This window comes from Protopterus annectens, chromosome 2.part2, assembly GCF_019279795.1.
Source record: "Protopterus annectens isolate FY-2018-M chromosome 2.part2, PAN1.0, whole genome shotgun sequence".
Lineage (NCBI taxonomy): Eukaryota > Metazoa > Chordata > Ceratodontiformes > Protopteridae > Protopterus > Protopterus annectens.
Window position 1 is genome coordinate 910,125,733 of NC_056730.1, and position 10,851 is coordinate 910,136,583.

Genomic DNA, 10,851 nt, shown 5'->3' on the forward strand with positions numbered 1-10,851 from the left:
TCTATTACCGAGGACCGATGGGTCCTAAACATTGTATAGCAGGGATACAGATTCCACTTCCACACACTGCCAACCCCAAGCGGCTTGCCAGACCTTCCTCTAAACCAGTGGGCAGAGGCTCAAAAGCAAGTACTTTCTCTTCTCAGTATCAGGGCTATTCAACCTGTGCCAGTGGAGCAAAGGGGACAGGGTTTCTACTCCAGACTGTTTCTGGTGCCCAGAAAAGAGGGCTGTTGGTACCCTCTCCTAGATCTGTCAATTCTCAACACCTTCTTGGTGGTCCCAAAATTCAAAATGGTGACTCTGCACCAGCTTCTTCCTATGCTATCCAAGGACGCCTGGCTAGTCACCCTAGACTTAAAAGAAGCTTGTCTGCACATCCCCGTAAGGGAATCTTGCTGGAAGTATCTACGTTTCAGGGCAGGCTCTATGCACTATCAGTTCTCTGCACTTCCCTTTGACCTATCTACTGCGCCCAGGGTATTCACAAAGTGCCAGGCTCCAGCTATTGCATATTGCAGTCAGAGAAATGTTCAAATTTACCCATACTTGGACGATTGCCTGGTTCAGGCGGACAGTCAGGAACTGCTACTTCAGCACCTGTCATTTGTAAAGAGACTTCTAACTTCTCTGGGGTTACACCATCAATGAAAGGAAATCACAACTGGTGCCCAGCCAAAAGATTGTATTCTTGGGAGCAAGCTTGAACACAACTTCCCAGATGGTATTCCTAACACCAGAAAAACAGGTTTATTTGACAAACTACTTAAAACTAATGGCCACCAAAACCCAGCTATATGCAATAAAAATTCTGCAAGCCCTAGGGTTCATGGCCTCATGCATTCTTCTAATTCCATATGCAAGACTGCATATGAGGAAACTTCAGTGGTACTTAAAAAGTCTCTGGTGTCAACATTCTCAGGACTTGGAAATACTGATTCCTATCATTCCTTGTCTAAGGTCAAAGTTCCTTTGGTGGGCAGAGGCATGCAACCACAACAAGGGACTTTCTATCACTCAACCCCTCGCCGCCCAAACCCTGATAACAGACTATGCATGGGGGGCTCACATGGCAGGCAAATGCATTCAAGGCAAATGGAGCCCAGGAGAAATTCCCCTGCATATCAATCAAAAAGAAATGTTAGCTGTACAGAATGCTTTGACAGCCTTCAAATACCTTATCCTTCCTGATAAGGAAAAAAGGACCAAGGATAACCAGCAGAACTCGTACACAGGAGAAAACCGTTTATTGCAAACCAGGTTTAGCGCTTTCAACTAGAAATACTAGTCTTCATCAGAACCATAAAACCACATACCAAGCAGGTTTAAATAACAAGAGTTGTTAAAAAAAGGCGCCAAAACTTTTAAAGGTATAATACACAAAAAAACACAAAAAATATGTTAACTCACTTATAAACACTAAAAACCATAAAACATAGAAACAAATCAAACCTTGTCATTTAAAAATGTATACATTAAAATTCACATAAAAACCTTAAAGAAATTTGTTTTTGCAATTGATAATGTTCAATATACTTGTAACTGTATATGAGTGTGGTAGTGATAATAAATAATGTTATTAATAAATGAAAATCAACACTTATATAATGTAATGGTAAATAACTAAAATCACCACAATCAGTATGATACAGAGTATACCTTCAACATTACTGAGACAACACTAGAAATGGTTTTATACTAATTGACTCATTTAGTCCAGGTGCCCTGGTGGCATCCAACAAAATCTGCCACTTGCTCTCTAGTGCTGATAACTGCATTTTCCAATTTCCACCAAAAACAGAGCTTTGCAAATGATCAATAATGGCAAAACGGAATGTGTGATCTTCGCCATATTCAAGCAAATGCCTGTATAGGGCGTTCTTGCTGTCTTTTTTCTGAATACGGTAATAATGTTCGTAAATACGTTTCTTAAGATTCCTTTCCATTTTGCCCACATAATAGGCAGAACAGGTCATACAAAAACAAATTATTTAAACCTGCTTGGTATGTGGTTTTATGGTTCTGACGAAAACTAGTATTTCTAGTTGAAAGCGCTAAACCTGGTTTGCAATAAACGGTTTTCTCCTGTGTACGAGTTCTGCTGGTTATCCTTGGTCCTTTTTTCCTTATCAGTTGCTGTTCGTTTGGAAAACCTTATCCTTCCTGGACAACTCCGGATAAAGACAGACAACACCACATTTGTGTGGTACATAAACAAGCAGGGGGGAACTCATTCCTATACAATCTGCAGGGTTAGCCGTGGCCCTGTGGAACACAGCCTTGAGCAACCAAGTGCACCTGCAAGCTCAATTCTTGCCAGGCAAACAAAATTCACTAGCAGATGACTTAAGCAGAAATCTGCTGGACCCACACGAGTGGAAGCTGGGCCCCATCTCATTCAAACTTCTAATCCACAGGTGGGGGACTCCAGAGGTGGACCTCTTTGCCTCCCCCATAAACCATCAGTTGAGCAGATTTTGCACCAGAAATCCCCACAGCCAAGCATGGAAAATGGATGCCCTATCCTTTACATGGGAAAACCTCTCAATTTATGCCTTTCCCCCTCTGCCCCTCCTCTCAAAAGTACTACTCAAGATCAAACATGACATGCCAAGGACAATCCTTATTGCCACAGACTGGCCACGCCAGCACTGGTACCCACTACTACAAAGTCTGACAGCGGTGACACTTACATCAGACCCCCTCCCTGCTGTCCCAACAGGAGGGACAGATTTTTTATCCACAGCTGCAAACCCTGAACCTTGCAGCCTGGCTTATTTCCTGAATACACCACCAGCAACCCTCAGCAAACAGGTGATGGATGTCATCCTTGAGGCCAGAAGGCCTAGTACTAGGGAATCCTGTTCAGAAAAGTGGAAAAGATATTGTTCTTGGAGCCAGTCTCAAGGAAAGGACACAGCTGTGCCCACCTTACCTCAAATCCTGGATTACCTAGCAGAGCTACTCCACAAAGGCCTATCTTTCTCATCTATTAAAATTCATGCCTCTGCCATCTCAGCTCATTACAATACTGAGCCACCTCTATTTTCACACCTTCTCATCAAACCGTTCCTGAGAGGAGCTAATAATTTAAGGCCCCCAAGGAGAGCTCCCACTCCTGCCTGGGACCTTAACTTTGTACTAGAGAAGCTCACACTTCCCCATTTTGAGTTTGCTGCTGCTGCAGAGTTAAAATTCCTCTCTTGAAAAACAGCCTTACTTCTAGCTATTATTTCAGCAAGAAGAGTGTCTGAGTTACAGTCAGTAATGGCTGTGGGAACCCTTCATTATTTTCCATGCGGACAGGGTTTTCCTCAGGGCCAACCCACCATTTATGCCCAAGGTGGTATCCAGTGTGGCTTTAAACCAATCCATCCATTTACCAACCTTTTTCCCTAATCCTCAGAATAAAGGAGAAAGGATTCTGCACTCCTTGGACGTGCACAGACAGCTCAGGTTCTACCTTAACAGAACTAAACCTTTCAGAAAATCTGACAAGCTGCTAGTCAGCTTTGTTACAGGGGCAGAGGGCAAAGCCATTTCAAAGTAAACCATTTCCAAATGGATAGCACACCTCATCCATTTATGTTACAAACACCATGGAAAACTTACCCCACAAGGGATTAGAACTCATTCCACTAGGGCTACCTCAACCTCTACAGCATTTCTCAGGGGAGTCCCTACCAGGGGATATCCTGGAAGCTGCAACCTGGAGTTCTGTACACACCTTTACCAAGCATTACCACTTAACTATTTTTTCTAAATCCAGAGCTGGATTTGCCACAGCAGTCTTACAAGGCCTGATAGCCAGCTCCAATACTTCTTGACTGCCGCCACCCTTCCTCAGCTTTGGGAATCAACCCAAGTATGATGACTGCAACAGTGAAACACGAAGAACATAGCACAGTTCTGTACACTTACCATAAATGTAGATGTTCGAGTGTATTCACTGTTGCAGTCCTGGTTACCCTCCCTCCAGCCCCCTGACGTTTCTATTCTTTCTACCTATCCTATTTTTGGCCATATCTTATGGCAATGGTATTTACTTTTTACTGCAGGTGTTCCACACCATGTAATTGCTTACTATTTTGGGGGCTGCTGACATCTGGGGCAAGAAAAACTGATGTAATGGCATTGGCTGCATGTTTTATACCCATGACGACCTGACGTCATGGAAGAGGTGACAACATCCGATGCAGAAATCCCAAGCGACTGGTATTCGGGCTGACTGAGGGCTACCTGCAGGCAGATAACCCAAGTGTGATGACTGCAGCAGCGAATATACTCAAACGTCTACATTTATGGTAAGTGTACACAACTGTACTTTGGAAACCTTTTGTACCAAGGATCCCTCCCCCCACTAGCTTGGAGAGTGGACACCTTCACCATCTCATGGAAGGGACTGTTTCTGTATGCCTTCCCTCTCATTCAGAAAGTCCTCCTGAAAATCAGGAGGGACATGCCAAAAATCTTGTTGGTGACTCCCTATTCACCAAGGCAGCATTGGGTTCCCCCTTCTATCCCTCGCCAAGGGCAATCACCACAAGTTACCCCACAAGGTGGATCTGCTCACACAACAGAAGGGAACTCTCATTCATCCACACCTAGAGATGCTTTCCCTAACCCTCTGGGTAATAAACTTTTACGCCCCTTCAGACACCGCTACAGTGAGGACTTGCTATCTAACCTGCAGGAGGCCAAGATACCCAACACAAGGAGATCCTACATTTCCAAATGGGAAAGGTTCTCCAAATGATGTCTCCAAAGACATAGGGACCCCTTTCGGGCAGCTGTTCCTCTAGTCTTAACCTGTGTGTGTGAGCTCATAAAATCAGACCTTTTTATACTCTTCATTGAAAGTGCACCTATCTGCCATCTCTGCCTGCTTACCCTTGGACCCTACTCTACTTTCCAGGTTGGATGTTAAACTGTTTTTAAAAGGGGTATTGCACATTAGGCCACCAGGGCAGTCTATCTTACCTCCTTGGGACCTAAACTACGTCCTAGAAAAATATATACTTGCGCCATTTGAGCCAGCCAGCTCTGCATCCCTGCAGATGTGCACATGGAAAACAGTCTTACTGGTAGCCCTCACCTCAGCCAGAAGAGTCTGAGTTACAGGCACTCATGGCATCCCCTACTTACACTATCATCCACAAAGGTAGGGTGACCCTGCGCACCAACCCCTCCTTCATGCCCACAGTGGTCAATGAACTGTCCCTAAATCAGTCTATCCACTTACCCACCTTCTTTCCATCTCCCGAAAATGACAGTGAGAGAGTACTGCACTCCATTGATGTCCACAGGCTGCTAAGGATCTATTTCGACAAAACTAAGACCATTAGAAAGTCTAATCAACTCTGTCCTTCCATCCCAGGGCCCTGGGCAAGGCAGTCTCCAAACAAACTGTTTTTTACTGGATTAGGAAAACTATCTGCTTCTGCTATTCCTACCATGGAAAACACTTACATCAGGGAGTCAGGGCACACACTAGTAGAGCAGTAGCCTCTTCTGGGGCCTTCTTCAAGGACCTGGACACAACTACCATCCTTGAGGCAGTCACCTGGTCCTCAGTACGTACCTTTGCCAAACATTACAAGCTGGACCATATCTCCATATCCAGAGCAGGTTTTGCAAGGGCAATCCTACAAGGTTTTCTGGAATCCGCTACCTCTTCCTCCTCCTTAAGCTGTGGTACTCTTCCACAGTAAGAATACTGCAACATGAAAGTAGAAGGACATAGAGTAGTTGTGTAAAATCTTGCCATAACTGTAGATGTCCTTCTCTTCCATGTTGCAGTAGACCCTCCCTCCCACCTATCCCCCACCATTACCTTTCCCCTGTCTATGGGGCATCATGAGGCACTGCCTAGATCGTGGTCACACTGAGCAGTCAGTTGCATTTCACCTGTCTAGGGGGCATCATTTGGCACTACCTAGACTACTGTCAGACTGGGTAGTTAGTTCTGAGGTCTGTGCGTACAGACATCACATTTAATGCCCCTGGTTTATGGCCCTACATCTAATGTCCCCCACACTAGCAGCAACCAGGCTTAAGCTTTTGTATAGGAACTGACATTTGGGTTGCTTGAGGCAGAGGATCCCACAGTAAGAATACTGCAACATGGAAGAGAAGGACATCTATGGTTATGGTAAGATTTTACACAACTATTCTGTCTTGCTTTTCACTGTTGCAGTATTTGGTCCGTTCCTCCTGCCACCTTTTCTTTCTTTTTTCTTATTGGGAACACTTTTCTGCCCTCACTTCTTTTTCCAGGATGAACACGTCTGTTTTCCTGGGGTTGCTCTAGTTCTGCTGGGGTACTTCATTTCTGAGGATTGAGCGTGTTTGTCACCTTTATGCCTTACACTCGCATGAGAGCAGACAGCTGACATACTCTATTTTGATAATGTAAAGGCTTTGGTATGCTGACTGGACATTAGGTTATCCTTGTCAGGATATACGACATGTAAGGAATATTGCAACAGTGAAAAGCAGGGTATCTACTGTTAACGGTAAGATCCTATACAACTGTACTTTCTAGACCATTCTTCCTTTCGAACAAGTATCTTATTGTCCGACTTTTTCTACTTGCCTGCATTTTATGTGTGTGTTGTGTGCAACTAACAGGTATGACTTAAAAATTACTACTAAATCTGATTATTTATTTTTGTGTTTTTGCCTAGGTGGAATATCAGATGGGTTCTGGAGGCCAGCTACTTCCCCAGCACTACCTGAATGACCTCGACAGTGCTCTTATCCCAGTGATTCATGGAGGAAATTTAGACACCAGCAGTTTACCATTAGAGATGGAGTTTGTTTTCTTCATCATAGAGAACTTAATTTAAATGTTGTGATTGTTCTAAGAGCAAATCTGTAAGAAAGGTAAATGTTTTTTTAGAAAAATGCCAAAGTTTTAAAGATAGCAAGACCAAGATGTTGGTTAAATGTTTTAATAAAAAACTTAAATACTGCAAATTCATTGTAGTATGTGAAATTATCTTCAATTTTAAAAATCTGAAAAGGTTCAGGGATTGTGACTACACAAGTTTACAGAGTTAATGTACAGTATTGCTGAAGATTTATATACCTTGTTCTGGCGACTGCCTATAGCCATTTCTTCTGAAAGTTTAGTATTTAATTACAGAAAGGAAGCAGTTTACTTTGACTTTGTGATATAAGCCTTAATAAGTAAACAATTTCAAAATGCTGTTTTAGATATTATTTTATTTATATATATATATATATATATATATATATATATATATATATATATATTCTTATTAATTTGGTACCCTTATTGGTTTGCAGTACTGTCATTTATACATGCTTCTGATATATATATATATATATATATATATATATATATATATATTATTTTTTTTCTGCTTCTTGGTCTGCAGTGATCTGCATGTAATATGGCCTCCTTTTCCAGGGTCTCTGAAGTGGACTGACACAAAAGTGGAGATAATGTAGCATCTATATTGCAATAACATCGGAATTCTTCGATATTTTATTCTGGGTTTGATTGTCCATGACAATCTTAAGTATAATCAAGAAAATTGTGTGATTTGTTCTGTAATCTGGTTAGTTGTATTATATGACTTTTTGTGTATAATCTATTTTTGATAGATTGGAATGAAATTTAGTAATTTCAATATATTTATGTAGCTGCATGATTTACTGTAAAATATAATTAATGTCTGATACACTAATCAGTACCAGTCAAGCACAGAAAAGGCTCTGGATAATGATATTCCTACAACAGAATTGTCCCATTTACTGCAACTTGACTGCCTAAGTGAGAAATCTGTAAATGAACAGCCATTAGCTGGCTGACAATGCCCTTGATACACTCAAAAACTTAAGATATTTTATTCAGTAATACAGAGCTAAGCTGATAGTTTTTTTTTTTCTTATCACCTTTGGATTTTATGTTGTAACTTCAGTTTACGTCAAACGCAAGGCTTGCTGTTTGGGGCAGTTTATAATATCTCTTCCTAGTAACATATACTTAGCCTTATATTCTTTGTATTGTGCTTGCTGTATTTATACAGCAGCTGATTGCATTGGGCATGTTAGTGTTGTGTAAAGACAAGTAGTCAAGAGAGGAAAGGATAGCAATTTTGTATTTACAGTTGTATGAAGACAGTTGTAGAAAAAAAGGTAAAATATGTTTATTAAAACAGGTTAAAATGGACTGTTTGCTTGCTTACTGTACTCATATGAAGGAAATGAATTCAGAATTATATATTTGACTGATTGATGGATAAATGTTAAGAAGTTTTCAAGAAATGTGCTGATCATCTGAGTAAGATCTGCAGCAAACTTTTAACCTCATTACTCAGAAGCAGATTTATTTTTGTAGGTATTAACTTCTGAGTGCTTTTTGATAACATGATTAAAAAAAGAATGGCACTTTGATAAGTAGATTTTAGTCTCAAAACAAGGTGGCCTTTATACTTTGTAGTAGAACCACTTGGAATGTGATGCAGTCTTAAGACCAGAATTGCCTTGTGTGCTTAACTGGTGCAGAACTGGTCACATGTGGCCTATTCTAGTGTGAAGGTTCTGTTAGCACTTTCTGCACCTAGTGCACCCTCATTTCACTGTAAAATGGGGGTAATGGGTTGCCTAAATGGCATTTATAGTATTGTTCACTAGACTGTCAACTGAAGAATATTTTTATGCATAACTTAATTCATGTATTGACTTGCAGGAGGGTGTCATTTTTGTTTATACATTATCAACTTTGGAGTTTCTGACAAAAAAGCTTAAGTCACCTCATTATTTTTGTTTAGAAAGGTGGTGCAGGTGTCACCTCCTGAAAAAGATCCTGTATGTTTTACACTGCGTTAAATACAGTTGGAATATTGATTCAAATAAAAATTCCACTGAAACTCTTGTTCTTTTGGTGTAGTTCTTTTCAGCATTCATACATTTCTTATACTGTGATATGATGCATTAGACTAAAAAGAGAGCACCCATTTTGCACCTGTGTCTAGATTATTGTTCTTTTTAAGGGTACTGCATGTCATCCTAGTTGTGTCAGTGGCAAAGAAGGTATTGACATCACCTTTGGTGGTGGAAGATTATATGTTTTTGGGTTGTATTCCCCTTCCAGCTGCTTGGATTCATTTTCAGAATGTTGTCAATGCAATGCAGCATGAAAGGTGCTGCACTCTGCACCTTCCTTCTAATGAGATGTTAAGCCAAGGCCCCATTTTTATGAGTTGGTTGAAACTGAGATGGATGCAAAAGATCCTGTGTCTCTTATCAAAGAGAGCAGGAGATGTTTCCTGGTGCCCCCGCCAAATTTCCCCTAGTCAGTATAACTAGGGCCTAGGGTCTCTCCCTAAAACCAGGTCACTAGCCAAATGGGATTAACCTCATGAAAAAGAAGTTATGTCTTACCATAACATTCCATCTGTGTTGTTGATGTTCTTCCATTCATCACTGATTGGTTCGGTTCCGAGCCCCTCGGAACCGTGTTGGCTTAATACCAAGCTCGCGTACACCAAAAACTCTCGAGCTAAGCTGCTACCCACAATGCCTTTCTCCCTGTTCCTCAGATCGAGTTTGCATAAGACATATAGAAGTAAAGCAAAAGCCATTTCTGAGCAAAAACCCTGAAAACACCATAAGGACCCATGAGATCCTCCAGGAGCCTTTGGTGGGGGACAGAGGGTGGGATGTGATGAATGGAAGATCATCAACAACACAGATGGAATGTTATGGTAAGGCATAACTTCTTTATCTGATGTTGTTAATCTTCTTCCCATTCATCACTGATGGGACAGAATCCCAAGCTACCTGAGAAATCTGGGTGGCCCTTATGGAAGAACATTCCTGAGCACCATTGAGCCGAAGGACACTCTTCCCCTGGAGACCATGTCCAACTTGTAATGTTTGATGAAAGTGTGTGGTTTAGTCCAAATGGCTGCTGCGCAAATGTCGTCCATAGATGCTCTGGAGTGAAAAGCTACAGAGGTTGCTATAGCTCTATTTGAGTGTGCTTTGATATTGTGAGGTTTAGGCTCATTTGTATGTGATTATGAAAAAAAAATGGTCTCTGAGCCACTTTGATAAAGTGACTTTTGACAGCATATACCATTTTTGGACCAGAGAATGAAATGAAAAGTTGGTCTGTCTTGTGGATAGATTTAGTCCTAAGTAAAAACGTAGTTGCCTATGCACGTCCAGTGAGTGTAGGCAGTATTCTCCTTTATTGGAATAGTTTGGGAAAAACACTGCAAGCTTGATGGATTGGTTCACAGAAATATCAGAAACCACTTTGGGGAGAAAAGATTGATTAGTATATAGCAATGCTCTGTCTTTATGAACTGTTAAGTATGGTCTCTTGATGCATAATGCCTATAATTCTGAGATCTGTCTAGCTGAAGGTATAGCTACCAAAAGTAGAGATTTCCATGAGAGGAATTTGAAATCACATTTTGCAGCAGGCTCAAAAGGGGGTTGAGAGAGAGATTGCAGTACTAGGGAGAGATTCCATGCCTCTAAGGGACACCTAATTGGAGGTCTGCTGTGAAACACTCCTTTGAGAAAGGTTTTCCATAGGCAGATGGACATAAGTGGGAGTGCCCTCTTATCCGTTATGGAAATTGGAAATAGCTGCTAAATGGACTTGTATGGTAGAAGCTGATGCTCCATTTTTAAAGACCTCAGATAGGTATTGAAGGATAACAGAGACAGGAGTTGAGAAGGGGATCTAGCATCCGATTTTAGACCAAAGAAAAAAACCTTTTCCATTTATCTCTAAAGTTTTCTGGTGGATGGCTTATGGGAGACCAGAATGATATTGCGAACAGGAGAGGAAAGGGCTTCCTGCCT

The 10,851-nt window shown here is 41.3% G+C and overlaps 1 protein-coding gene across 8 annotated transcripts in view; it reads left to right on the forward strand.

The window, feature by feature from the left end:
- The window catches only part of ZFYVE16 (zinc finger FYVE-type containing 16), a 3,161,611-nt gene extending 3,152,711 nt beyond the window's left edge, over nucleotides 1-8,900 (forward strand). For all 8 annotated transcript variants that reach the window (XM_044064228.1, XM_044064221.1, XM_044064226.1 and 5 more), the window contains one exon: nucleotides 6,687-8,900. In XM_044064228.1, the coding sequence (XP_043920163.1) occupies nucleotides 6,687-6,848 (162 nt within the window). In that variant the 3' untranslated portion in view covers nucleotides 6,849-8,900. The remainder of the gene's footprint in view (nucleotides 1-6,686) is intronic.
- The last annotated feature ends 1,951 nt before the right edge of the window (nucleotides 8,901-10,851 follow it).